The sequence below is a fragment of the Ctenopharyngodon idella genome, chromosome 23 (assembly GCF_019924925.1).
Source record: "Ctenopharyngodon idella isolate HZGC_01 chromosome 23, HZGC01, whole genome shotgun sequence".
Lineage (NCBI taxonomy): Eukaryota > Metazoa > Chordata > Actinopteri > Cypriniformes > Xenocyprididae > Ctenopharyngodon > Ctenopharyngodon idella.
The window spans coordinates 8,260,405-8,275,135 of record NC_067242.1 but is presented as its reverse complement, the minus strand read 5'-3'; the positions used below and the strand labels follow the sequence as shown (position 1 = coordinate 8,275,135).

The 14,731-nt window shown below is 41.8% G+C and overlaps 1 protein-coding gene across 1 annotated transcript; it reads right to left on the bottom strand.

Annotated features, from left to right (window-relative positions):
• Window positions 1-8,991: 8,991 nt before the first annotated feature.
• Window positions 8,992-12,834, bottom strand: dcakd (dephospho-CoA kinase domain containing). The gene is made up of 5 exons (XM_051882682.1): window positions 12,574-12,834; window positions 12,092-12,204; window positions 11,374-11,577; window positions 11,202-11,289; window positions 8,992-9,920 (listed from the first exon to the last, which is right to left on the bottom strand). Exons 2-5 carry the CDS (start codon window positions 12,201-12,203, stop codon window positions 9,635-9,637), a joined length of 690 nt encoding a protein of 229 aa, XP_051738642.1. The 5' UTR covers window position 12,204; window positions 12,574-12,834; the 3' UTR covers window positions 8,992-9,634.
• Window positions 12,835-14,731: the final 1,897 nt, after the last annotated feature.

Genomic DNA, 14,731 nt, shown 5'->3' with positions numbered 1-14,731 from the left:
TTCCCTTCACTCTGGATACTCTACACACGGTCTTCACTCTTCTGTTCAGGACTGCCCATCGAAGTCCCTGTGTCACCACTCTCCTGCTGGCTGCAACGTGTTGGACTCTGTGGTTTTCTCAATAAAGAGATTTTACTTGCAACTTGCATCCGCGTATTATTCCCGTGACAGAACGATCTGACCAACATTATGGATGCAGCAAGTTCAGCTTCACTGACTGAGTTCATCAACCACAGTATCGCTCGTATGGACCAGCAGCAGGAGAGTATCACCACCACAGGGCGCGCTGTGCAAGCGCTCGTGACGCAGGTGTCCGAGCTCTCCCAACAATTACAACTTCTGAGAAATCCCGCTGCGCCGCCCACACCGCCAATTCCCCCCACACCACCGGAGCCGGGTGTCCAACCTGAGCCACGCCTACCTGTTCCTCAGAGCTATGCTGGTGAGCCCAATTTTTGCAGAGCCTTTCTTACACGGTGTTCTATGCATTTTTCCCTACAGCCCCGGACCTTTGAGAGAGAAGAGTCCAAGGTGGCGTTTGTACTCACCCTCCTCACGGGTCAGGCGGCACTATGGGGAACGGCGGTGTGGGAGAACAAGGATCCATGCTGCACCTCGTTCCAGGCACTCGCCGCCGAGATGAAGAGGGTCTTCGACCGTGCTGTGGCAGGCAAGGACGCTGCCAGACTCCTCGCGGAACTAAGACAAGGTGATCGTACAGTAGCCGACTACTCTATCGAGTTCAGAACGTTGGCGGCAGAGTGCAGATGGAACGAGGAGGCTCAGTGGGACATGTTCCTGCATGGGCTGGCCGACCGTGTCCAAAGGGAGATTTACATCTTGGACCTTCCCCAGAGTCTCAACGGACTTATCGACCTGGCATTGCGAGTGGATGCTCGTCTTAACCGCCTGGAGCGGTACACTCAGTCTAACCAAAGACTGAGAGGCGCGGAAGGTCGATCAACCAATGAGGGAGACACGGTCGGTCCCATCGCTGATCCCGAGCCCATGCAGGTAGGGAGAGCTCGGCTTTCCCGGGAGGAGAGAGAGAGGCGGAGGTCCCGAGGACTATGTCTGTACTGCGGAGGAGCGGGCCATTTTTTACATGCGTGTCCAGTAAAAGAACAAGCCCGATAGTAATGAAGAGGCTACTATCGGGTGGGATCTCTGCTGAGAAGTCCTCACCATCCACTCTCCTTCCGGTAAGACTGAGATGGGCCAACCACACACATACCTGCCAAGCCTTACTGGACTCCGGAGCCGAAGGTAATTTCATGGACATTCATTTCGCTCAGAAATTTCATCTCCCCATCACACCTCTCACCAGACAGATCTCCGTTAATGCTCTTAATGGACAGGAACTCCCCAGCATCTCCCTTACTACCTGTCCCATAACTCTTACTACGTCAGGCAACCACACTGAAACCATCACGTTTCTCCTCTTGGACTCCCCTCTGGCACCCATAGTTCTTGGTCATCCCTGGCTTAGTCAACACAACCCCAGGGTGGATTGGCGCCAACACTCTATCTCTGAATGGAGCACACAGTGTTACGAGTCTTGTCTTGTGTCTGCTTGTCCGCCTGTGTCTGTTTTTGTGTTTCAGGAGAAGGCGGCGGATTTATCAAACGTGCCCGTGGAGTACCTGGATCTGAAGGAAGTGTTCAGTAAGTCCCGTGCGGCTTCTCTCCCTCCGCATCGTCCCTATGACTGTGCTATAGATTTACTGCCAGGTAAATCTCCACCTAAAGGCAAACTTTACTCTCTTTCTGTTCCCGAGAGGGAGGCCATGGAGAAATATATTTCTGATTCTCTAGCAGCGGGGTTCATCCGACCTTCCTCTTCTCCTGCGGGGGCGGGGTTCTTTTTTGTGGGGAAGAAGGATGGTTCCTTGCGACCTTGTATTGATTACCGAGGACTGAACAACATCACGGTAAAGAATACTTATCCTTTGCCGTTGATGTCTTCAGCCTTCGAGAGGTTGCAGGGAGCATCCGTTTTCACAAAATTGGATTTACGTAACGCTTATCATTTGGTTCGCATTCGGAAGGGGGATGAGTGGAAAACCGCCTTTAACACCCCTAGGGGGCACTTCGAATACTTGGTCATGCCCTTCGGGTTGTCCAACTCCCCAGCGGTTTTTCAGGCACTCGTCAATGACGTGTTGAGAGATATGGTTGACCAGTTCATATATGTCTACCTGGATGACATATTGATTTTTTCTTCTTCTCTCCAGGAACACGTTCAGCACGTCAGGCGAGTGCTTCAGAGGCTGCTAGAGAATGGGCTTTTTGTCAAGGCGGAGAAATGCGATTTTCATGCACAGTCTGTTTCTTTTCTAGGATACATCGTCTCGTCTGAGGGAGTACGTATGGACCCTGACAAGGTTAAGGCTGTGGTAGATTGGCCAAGTCCAGATTCCCGTAAGGCCCTACAGAGGTTTCTGGGGTTTGCCAATTTTTACCGGCGTTTCATTCGTAATTTCAGCCAACTAGCCGCGCCTCTGACCGCCTTGACCTCCCCCAGAACTACGTTCAGGTGGTCCGATACAGCTGAGGCTGTATTCGCCAAACTTAAGAGCCGCTTCGTTTCGGCCCCCATTCTCATAGCCCCTGATCCTTCACGTCAGTTCGTGGTGGAGGTCGATGCGTCAGAGGTGGGGGTAGGTGCAGTTCTGTCTCAACGTTCTTCCACTGACGACAAGATGCATCCCTGCGCGTTTTTGTCCCATCGTTTATCACCCGCCGAACGTAATTATGACATTGGTAACAGAGAGTTGTTGGCGGTCAAATTAGCGTTGGAAGAATGGCGTCATTGGTTAGAAGGTTCGGGGGTACCTTTTATCGTTTGGACTGATCATAAGAACCTGGAATATATCAGGTCTGCTAAAAGACTTAACTCCAGGCAGGCTCGGTGGGCACTTTTTTTCGGACGATTTGATTTTTCTCTCTCGTACCGCCCGGGTTCCAAGAATATCAAACCCGATTCTTTGTCACGTATTTTTGATCCTTCCGAACGCCCGTCTACTCCCGAGTGTATTTTACCTGAGACATTAGTGGTCTCCACTCTTACATGGGAGGTCGAATCGAGGGTCAGTACGGCCTTAGAAGGGGTAACGCCTCCGCTCGGTTGCCCACCGAATCGTTTATTTGTGCCGGAGGGGTTACGGTCCGACGTTATCAAGTGGGGACATTGTTCCAACGTTGCTTGTCATCCAGGAGTAAATCGCACCAGTTTTTTGGTCAAGCAACGATTCTGGTGGCCATTGATGGCTCACGACATTCGCAATTTTGTTTTGGCTTGTTCGGTTTGTGCCACTGGTAAGACTTCCAATCGACCCCCAGATGGGTTACTCCAACCGCTGTCTGTCCCTTCGAGACCCTGGTCCCACATTGCGCTAGATTTCATTACCGCCCTCCCACCCTCCCAGGGAAAGACAGTCGTTTTGACCGTAGTGGACCGGTTCTCGAAGGCGGCTCATTTTATTCCCTTGCCTAAATTACCATCTGCCAAGGAGACAGCGGTAACTGTTGTAGATCACGTCTTTCGGTTACATGGCCTCCCGATGGACGTGGTTTCCGACAGGGGTCCCCAATTTGTGTCCAAATTTTGGCAGGAGTTTTGTAAGTTACTGGGTGCGACTGTCAGTCTGTCTTCGGGGTTCCATCCTCAAAGCAATGGCCAAACCGAGAGAGCCAACCAGGATTTGGAGAGAGTGTTGCGATGTTTGGTATCCAAGAATCCTTCCTCCTGGAGTCAGCAACTCTCTATGGTTGAGTACGCTCATAACTCGTTACCAGTGTCGTCCACGGGCCTCTCTCCGTTTGAATGTAGCTTAGGTTACCAGCCACCTATCTTTCCCAGTCTGGAATCCGAAGTCGCGGTCCCCTCCGCTCACGCCTTCGTCCAGAGGTGCCGCCACACCTGGAGTAGAGCCCGTGAGACTCTCCTTCAGGTGGGGGCGCGCACCAAGGCTAAGACCGATCGCCACCGGTCGAAGCCTCCCGTATACGTCGTGGGTCAAAAGGTGTGGCTTTCTACCAAGAACATTCCGCTCCGCTCCGTATCTAACAAGTTAGCTCCCAAATTTATTGGCCCGTTCCCTGTCACCAAGATTATTAGTCCGGTGGCTGTCCGACTCAAACTTCCTCCGGCGTACAGGAGAATACATCCCGCCTTCCATGTATCAAAGATTAAACCCGTGTTTCATTCACACATTAATCCGCCGGCCCCGGTTCCCCCACCGCCGCGACTCGTAGACGGGGAACCTACATATTCGGTAAACCGTATTCTGGACTCGAGACGGAGGGGACGCGGATTCCAGTACTTGGTGGACTGGGAAGGTTACGGTCCGGAGGAGAGAAGTTGGGTTCCTGCTAGGGACATCCTGGATCACTCCCTTATCGATGATTACAATCGACAGGTAGGTTCGTCTGGGAACGCCAGGAGGCGTTCCTAGGAGGGAGGGTACTGTCACGGTTGGTAATCCGCTGTCTCATTCTGGTCTTGTGTGTTTGTGTGTGTGTGTGTGTGTGTGTGTGTGTGTGTGTGTGTTCGTCACGCTGATTGTTTCATGTGGGCGTCACCGCTGATTACCAGTGATCAGCGGCAGCTGAATGTCATCTACCAGCCTATTTATTGCCCTGTCTTTCGTCCCATGTTTGTCAGATCGTTGCTGGATATCGCCCGTGCTGCTTCCTGTTATCCTGTGTGTTCCTCTGTCTGAGTCATCGTGTCGTGCTGTTCCGGTTCCAGTCCCGTTTGGATTACTCACCTGGTGTTTTCCCTTCACTCTGGATACTCTACACACGGTCTTCACTCTTCTGTTCAGGACTGCCCATCGAAGTCCCTGTGTCACCACTCTCCTGCTGGCTGCAACGTGTTGGACTCTGTGGTTTTCTCAATAAAGAGATTTTACTTGCAACTTGCATCCGCGTATTATTCCCGTGACAGTTTATCTTCGGAACACAAATTAATATTTTTTTTTTTCAAAAAACTGCTTCATGAAGCTTTACGAATCTTTTGTTTGAAATCAGTGGTTCGGCGCGTGAAAGTCACGTGTTTTCAGTAAACGAGGCTTCGTTACGTCTTAAGTGTTTTGAAATTTCAATGGTTCACCACTAGGGGGCGTGACTTTGGCTGTTTGATACACGCTCCGAACCACTGATTCAAAACAAAAGATTTGTAAAGCTTCGAAGCTTCATGAAGCAGTGTTTTGAAATTGCCCATCACTAGATATTGTTGAATAAAGTCGTTATTTTGTTTTTTTGGCGCACAAAAAGTATTCTTGTCACTTCATAACATTAAGGTTGAACCACTGTAGTCACATGAACTGTTTTAAATGTTTCTTTAGTAGCTTTCTGGGCATCTGCAAGTGTTAATTATCTTGCTGTCAATGGAGGCCTCACTGAGCCATCGGATTTCATCAAAAATATCTTAATTTGTGTTCAGAAGATGAACGAAGGTCTTACGGGTGTGGAACGACATGAGGGCGAGTAATAAATGACATTATTTTAATTTTTGGGTGAACTAACCCTTTAAGTTATAGGCTAATTGAGTACATTTTTATTAAGACTTAATAATTCTGCATCTGGAGAATCTCAGATGTTCAGCAGAAATACAAGAGGATATACAGTATCAGAGCGCTTACAAAGTTTAAAGGGATAGTTCACCCAAAAATCATCATCATCATCATCAGTAAATGTCATTATTTAGCCTACCCACCCTTATGTCGTTCCAAACGTGTATGCATTTTATTCTTCTGCATAGAGATATTTTCGAAAAACTTTAGGAATCGAACAACATTGTAAGCCATTGACTTTTATTGCATGGACCTTTGTGTTTCACACAAGATTGGAACAACATGAGAGTGACTAAATGATGGCAGAAATGTCATGTTTGGGAGAACAATGAATATAGAACATGATTGAGTCATGTTTGTTAATTTTATTAATGAAAATGATTACAACTGTTGCCAAGAATTCATGGAAACACGCTTATTCACTCATTTCAAGCCTTGATGTGCACTTTTATCCCATACTTTAAGAAGTCAAATTCAGTATATCAAATAAGTGCCGGCATACACCCCGTAATCCACGCTCGCTGACAAACACACACAAAGCAGCTGTCACTTCTCATTTGGTGGGTGTTTTCCAGCTGAGTTGGTGTGATAGGGCTGGGTGACTCGACCAGCGACAGTGTGTTATGATGTGGACGCGCCCGTAGGCGAGAGAGAGAGAGAGAGAGAGAGAGAGAGAGTTCTAGGGAAAATATCTACAGGACACACATACACACAGTTACTCCCAGTAAATGGACTCAAATGCTTCACTGTTGCCGGCCATCCCATGCAAATCATTCATTCAAAATGCTGTTAGGGCGGATCTCATGAAAACTGCCAAGAACATCTCTGGGTCACCTCAAAGTCAAAGTAAAAGCTTGATGATGATGCCTATTTTACGACCAATAGGAAATGTTCTATTCTCAATCTATCTATCTATCTATCTAGTGCAAAAGTCTTAGGCCACCAGCAGCTTTGTTGTTTTAGCAATGTTTTAATGACCATCCAGATTTATTTTTTGGTCTTTATTATACAAAAAGAAAATACAGGAAATGTGTACACAAAATGGCTTCTTTAAGCAATCAGTATGTGGTGTGACCTCCTGGACTTCTTCCATTTTTTCAAAGAAGAAAATCTGAGAAACTTCTCAGATTTTGAAAGTTTTCTTGGCCTTCCAGTCCTTTTCCGTTCTGTTTAGGTTTAAGAGCGGGTTCCTGCTATTGCTCAAGTGTAAGGGGAGGTCACTAAATACTTGCCACTTTAGCCTATAGAAGTCATTTTGTTTTCTGTTTTTTAATACTGCATACAAATTTCCTGTATTTTCTGGTTATATTCTAATAAAAAGACTGAAAAATAATAATTATACCATTATACCATTGCTAAAACAACATCTAATGGTGGCCTAAGACTTTTGCACAGTACTGTGTATATATATATTACATTTTTAAGTAATTGTTTTACTGCCACTGTACTTTGGAACTAATGAAAAAAATGACTATCACCATAAAAAGAATTTATTGAGAATCACATTTCTATAGGGAGTTACTAAAAAGTAAAACTTCTGGATGCATTGAGAATTTTGGTGGGAAATGTGCTTAACTGGGATAAAAATAATGACATCACTATGAAAAAAGAAAAGAAAAAAGGCTTCATTTCTTTTATGCCAAAAATGTAATTTCTTATTTTGTTTCTTGTGATTTTTTGGGGTTGATATTTCTGTGAATTTCACTCGTAAGTAACATTTCCCAAAGTGACAGTCTTCAAAAAGTTTACTTTTCAGTCTAGTTACTTTACATTTTGATATACAGACACTTGATTCTGTTTGTTTCAGATTTCAGAACACAGACTAAAGCACTCTGACAGGACACACACACACACACACACACACAATCTTCATCCATTCCATAAAAACAGATGCACAATCTTAAAACCTTGACCATCTCTCTCACACACACACAGAAACAGAGGTCTTACTGTGCAGGGCCGCTGGCCCGCGTCACTCTGTGTTAGCATAAGAACAGCTTATTAAAGACAGAGAACATCACCATGGGCCAAGCCTGAAGATGAAGGGAAGTGAAGGAAGAAGACAGAGAGAGAGAGAGAACTCACAACTGCCATATCTGTCTGTGTCCATCTGATGTACATGTATATTACTCATGTTTACACTGCGAGAGGAACATATATACACTCTTAAAAACATAGCTGCATCAACAAAACCTGTTGCTTAAGAGATTTTACTATTCCTTATGCACTGAAAAAATGGTAACATCCAAATTAAGTGGTTTTATTTAAGTAAAAAAATATTATTTAAAAGGGACCTATAATGCCCCTTTTCACAAGATGTAATATAAGTATCTGGTGTCTCCAGAATGTGAAGTTTCAGCTCAAAATACCCCACAGATCATTTATTATAGCTTGTCAAATTTGCCCCTATTTTGGTGTGAGCAACACGTTTTTTTTGAGTGTGTCCCTTTAAATGCAAATGAGCCGCTGCTCCCGGCCCCCTTTCCAGAAGAGGGCCGAGCTTTAACAGCTCGAGCTTTGGTTGCTCAACAACAAAGCTGGAGAATCTCACGCAGCCAAAATGAGGATTGTCAGTAACGGTGTTCAGCCTTACATTGTTCAAACCGGAGTCGACACTGATGGAGAGACTCAGGAAGAAGTTACAACTTTTAGAATGAAACCGGACGTTTCTGAATGGTTAGTGGATAAATTTATGTAGTTGCTGTGTAGTTGATTCAACTCATCGACTAGCATGTGCCGTCATGTTAGTCTTTTGTGCAAATCCAGTGTTGAATTGACCCTCGTTTGTGAAGCAGTCCGGCGTAAAATGACGGCATGTCAACAACACTCTACTACAACAACTCTTCCTCTTCTCTAAAGCAGCCCAACATGGCCTTACCCCTTTTGTTGCGTGTTCTCAGGGGCGGGGTTTATGCTAATTTTAGGGTTAGTGATGTCACCAACCCGGGAAGAAGCTCATTGTAGTCCCTACCAGCTGTTTGTTGTAGTCCTTAAAAAGTGATTTCTGTAAAAGAAAATATCTCCCTTTGCATTGAATTTTGTGTGTTGTAACTTTGCAGATGTTGTTTATGCTCAAACAGGAACATTACACACTAACTAAAGTTAAAAAAAGTGAAATCATGATCAACCATCCCTTTAACATCACTGAATCAACCTAAATATGCCAATTTTATACATAGGTTAAATAAAGAAAAAATAGCTCTTTAAACTATCAACTGCAGGTTACCACATTGAAAACTTGCATAATTTTCCCATCTGGACTTATATCAATACATATTCAGAACAACTCTCCGACTTTTGCTTATGTCAAAGTGCGATTCTCCAATTGGCACATATATATTTACCTGTTTTACATATGCAAATCACTGCACGGGTCATTTAGCATCACAAAGAGTGAATTTAGTACAACAGATGATGTTGTGACAGTTCGTTTAATTCAGATATAGATCAAAATATCTGACGTTCACAAAGAGCAGCAGAAGATACTGATACATTCGGTCCATTTAATGTATGCGTGAATTCATAATTAACAAATAACGTGTCGAGGTAAAAAAGTAGCATATTTTATACAATATGTTACAGACTAATCACAATTATTGTGTTGATTCTAGAGTTACGCAGCCTGTATTTTTGCTCTACTGTGCATGATAGCGTGGGATGCTAGAAGTACCGTCCCATCAAGTAACCGTCAATATGGAGATTTCACAGTTGTAGCTCAGGCTGTAAGCTAGCTGTCGGTGGTGAGGTCAGAATATCTAAAACAAGTGAGGTTCGACATCAACAAAAAATGAAAATATAAAATCATATTCTCCATTGTTTTTAGACTGAAATGAAAACGCTGTCATCATTTACTCAGCCTCATGTCGTTCCAAACATGTATGGCCTACTTTCTTCTGCACAACACAGGAGATTTTCCATCACTGAAAGTCAGTGGGGTCCAGTGTTCTTCAAAATGTCTCCCATAAAAGCAAGAAATGCATTCCGTGAGTAAATGATGACAGAATGTTCATTTTTGGGTGAGCTATCCCTTTAAGAGGTATTGCCATGTACGTTTGCTAAGAGACAAGCAGTCTGATTGTATACAAGAACAGACCGCCGAGCCCGGCGACAGCTGCCACGGCGATGGCCCGGACAACCAGAAACTCCATGGAGTCCTCCAGCTTGGTGTGCAGCCGCAGCACCTGTCTGTGAGTGTCCTCGCGAGAGCCCGAGTTCTCGATCACGTGACTGGCGAGTCCACGCTTCTCTTTGAGGGGCATCTGAGCGCCGATTCTCTGTTCGGCCTCCTCCTGACTCAAAGCATCCCTCTGCATGAGTCGGGACAGCTGCGTCGCCGGATCACTGTCAATATACAGATCCCAGTGTTGTTACTGTTAACTACAACTATTAAAAAATCATTTTCGTTAACTGAAGTAAAGGTGGAAAAGTAATATAAATATTAGATTAAAAAACTTAAACCTACATGAAAATTAGAAATTCTGCCTTGGCAACTACAAAAAGTTTAGTAACATTTAGTTTAGGGTCCAATTCTCACTATTAACTAGTTGCTTATTATCATGCATATTACTAGGATATTGTCTGTTTATTACTTATTAAGCACATATTAATGCCTTATTCTGCATGACCATATTCTACATCCCTTAATCCTACCCAATACCTAAACTTAACAAGTACCTTACTAACTATTAATAAGCAGAAATTAGGAGTTTATTGAGGAAAAACTCATAGTTAATAGTTAGTTAGTTAACAAATATTCAATTAATATTATAGCTAAATTAATATAAATAAATTAAAGCTAAGTAGAAATATTAAAAAGTAAAATCAAAATGAAAACTGAAAATATAGCTAATTTAAAATATTAATAAATATTATATTGGTATATAAATAATACTAAAATAACACTGGAAGATCCTTTATCTGCTTTAAAGGAACACTCCACTTTTTTTGAAAATAGGCTCATTTTCCAACTTCCCTAGAGTTAAACAGTTGAGTTTTGCTATTTTCGAATCCATTCAGCCAATCTCCGGGTCTGGCGGTACCACTTTTAGCATAGCTTAGCATAGATCATTGAATCTGATTAGACCGTTAGCATCTCGCTCAAAAATGACCAAAGAGTTTCAATATTTTTCCTATTTAAAACTTGACTCTTCTGTAGTTACATCTTGTACTAAGACCGACGGAAAATAAAAGTTGCGATTTTCTAGGCCAATATGGCAAGGAACTATACTCTCATTCTGGCGTAATAATCAAAAAAACTTTGCTGCAGTACCATGGCTGCAGCAGGCGCAATGATATTACGCAGCGCCTCTCACAAATGTCTCCATGGTTGCAAGGCACGCTCCCTGTGCAAGCAGGGGGTCACAGGCGCTGCGTAATATCATTGCGCCTGCTGCAGCCATGGTACGGCCAAAAAGTGGTACCGCCAGACCCGGAGATCAGCTGAATGGATTCGAAAACGGTAAAACTCAACTGTTTAACTCTAGGAGAGTTGGAAAATGAGCCTATTTTCAAAAAAGTGGAGTGTTCCTTTAAGAACTACTTTAAAGCAACCAACCCAATCTGACTCATGTCATGTTTCATGAAAAACAGAGAAACTACAAGAGATAAAAATGCATATCATACCAGTATACGACAACAGTGTGGGTTAGGAACCGAGTGAGACGTCGTGTTTCGAAAAGCAGCGGCACATCCAAAATCACATATCTGTAGCCTAAAAAACAACAAACATAAGCATTTATTCATGAGACTTATGCATAATCATAATCTGCTCTGTTTTAAGCATGCATGAGTGTACCTTTGATGAAGTACAGCAGTATTTGTTTGAACATTTCTTTATGTATTTCTGGATGTGTGATGGAGTTCAGAAGTCTTCGTTTCTCTGGGTTGGAGAAGATTATCTGCCCCAGTTTCTGTCTGTCAATCTCGCCATTGTCTAACAAAATTTCCTGTCCAAAGTGCCGCAAAATCAGTCTGTACGCTGGGCTCTGGGGCTTCACCACTGATGCACAGAGAAAAATCACAAATAAAGCGCATATATATATATATATATATATATATATATATATACATATACATACACACAGAAACTTTTTTTACTTAAGTAAATTTATTGAAATCATTTTTTTATATATATTTCATCTAATTTTTAGTCATTTTCATGATCTTAAAAATGATCTTATATTGTGCCTAATTTTTTTTTTTTTTTACATTTTTACTAAATGAAATAAATAAAATATGCATGCATTTACTAAATTAATTTATTTTAATTCAGTAAATGTGTATATTTTTATTTAATATATCATTTATTTAAAAAAATATACATTTAAATTAATTAAAAATTCATGTTTTAAAGTTTTATATAATATTCATTTTCTGATCTTAAAAACTATTTGACTGTTTTATGTTTAAATGCTTCAAATTAGTTTTGTAGACAATATAAATCGTGCCTCCATATGAATTTCTTTACAAAATAATTTATAATTGTAATAAAGACAGACAAAAGTACTAAACACCTTTTCGGGCAACCACATCTGCATCGATGACAGGACAGCCCAGTTCTTTCAGTTGAGAAGACACTGTGCTTTTCCCTGAGGAGATACCTCCGGTTAACCCCACCAGAAACATGCTGAAACAGACAGATATTATAATTTACCCATTATCATTTACAGTATGTGGCTGAAGAATATTGATCAATGGCGCTTTCTAGCGGCCTCCACTGGAATTTCAATGAAAATTTGGGCTCATTAATATGCATATATATAAGAGCAGTAGGTAACATAACTCAGCTTCAAACAACATTTCTATTAATAATAACTAACATTATGATAGTTGACTTGCTTATATCTGGACATTGAGTGGTAAAACATAAGTTTAATCAGTTGACACATTTCAATTGGGTTAAAATAGCTCAAACCACAATAATAATGTAATTATTAATGTTAATAAACACTACTGACATTTTAAAATTGTAAACATATACAGAAAACGCTCTTACCCAACAGCAATGACCTACTTCATATGCTGTAAACAGAGATTATAAAAGCGTTTGTGCATAGGCTAAATATACGACGAACCTCAAAGAAACCCCAAAACACAAATCTCGCGCTTAATGGAAGGTATCTAAAGGATTTGACGACTCTTTAATAATACTAGATAAATATAATCCATTTATTTGTGTACATAACATTGACCTATGCGCTTGAAAGCAATGTTTTTCTCTTCCACCTCTTGGTAAATGAATTCAACACAGCACATCAGCGCCGCGACGCGGCCTGGAGCGCAATTACAGCTAAAATCTCAGCAAAGAATGTGGAATTGTTTAAAGTGAAAGGTCCCAGTCATATTGTTTGCTCAATCCCTCTCTGAACCAACAAACTGGTTTACCATTAGCTGTGGTATTAATGCAATGACAGGCAGGTACGGTGTGTTGAAGCAAGAGTAGAAATTGCAGATTTCCAAGAGGATTTATTAAACAAACGAGCACTATTTTGACATTTAGTTGTTGTTTTTATCCAACGCACTACTGTAAGCTTGGTAGATGATGGTTCAATCCTCTTTTAAACTACAACCATTTGTTGTCTTGCCCATATATTTAACCACTAGGTCGCACCGCCCTTGGTTATGAAACACAGGTGGTCAACCTTGAACTGGATCCACTAGTAAGTCCTGTTCAAACACACCTGCCTCTAGTGTTCAAGTGAGCATGCAGACTTTGATTAGCAGACTTGACCATGTTTAATTAGAGCTAGAAATTCTTTTTTTCAGACCAGGGACCCCTTGGTGGATAGAGAGGGTTGAGTTTCAAATGTATAAACCTAATTATTGCATTTTAAGTTTGCCCTATGATAACGCATGGAAATATTGTCTTTTACCTTTTATTTTTCATTGAAGGAAGTTTGGATCAAATGTCATCAAGACATCCAGACTTTCACGGGGAAAAAAGCATTTCTGGGAATTCTGGGTAAATAAAATATATTTCTATCAGTATCTAGTCTCACAGGTCATTAATATGAAATCACCCTATAAACAAGTTTATTTTCATAAAAAAAAAAAAAAAAATCATATTATTTAAAGGGGACCTATAATGCCCGTTTCACAAGCTGTAATATAAGTCTCTGCTGTCCCCAGAATGTGTCTGTGAATTTTTAGCTCAAAATACCCCACAGATCATTTATTATAGCTTGTCAAGTTTGCTTGTTTTTGGGTGTGAGCAAAAACATGCCGTTTTTGTGTGTGTCCCTTTAAATGCAAATGAGCTGCTGCTCCCGGCCCCCTTTCCAGAAGAGGGCGGAGCTTTAACAGCTTGACAATAACAAAGCTGGAGAATCTCACGCAGCCAAAATGAGGATTGTCAGTAACGGTGTTCAGCCTTACATTGTTCAAACCGGAGTCGACACTGATGGAGAGACTCAGGAAGAAGTTACAACTTTTAGAATGAAACTGGACGTTTCTGAACGGTTAGTGGATAAATTTATGTAGTTGCTGTGGAGTTGATTCAACTCATCGACTAGCATGTGCCGTCATGTTAAACTTTTGTGCAAATCCAGCATTGAACTGACTCTCTTTTGTGAAGCAGTCCAGCGTAAAATGATGACGTCAACAACACTCTACTACAACAACTCTTCCTCTTCTCTAAAGCAGCCCAACATGGCCTCACCCCCTTTGTTGCGTGTTCTTGGGGGCGGGGTTTATGTAAATTTTGGGGTTTGTGATGTCACTCACCTGGGAAGAAGCTCATTGTAGTCCCTACCAGCCATTTGTTGTAGTCCTTAAAAAGCGATTTCTGTAAAAGAAAATATCTCCCTTTGCATTGAACTTTGAGCGTCGTAACTTTGCAGATGTCGTTTATGCTCAAACAGCAACATTACACACTAACTAAAGTTAAAAAAGTGAAATCATAACCAACCACCCCTTTAAAAAACAACAACATCACATCAATTCAATTTCTACATTTTTGTAATGATCCATTGCATTTTATGTTATTATATACGGGCATTACAAGTTGAAAAATAAACTTATATATTCAAAAGATGATCTAAGAGATGGATCCTAAACTCTTAACACTTACAAAAAAAAAAAAAACATTTACAGGACATAATTTGGAATATTCCTTGTATATAAAATGCATAATTCCTGTACTTTCAGTTTCATAT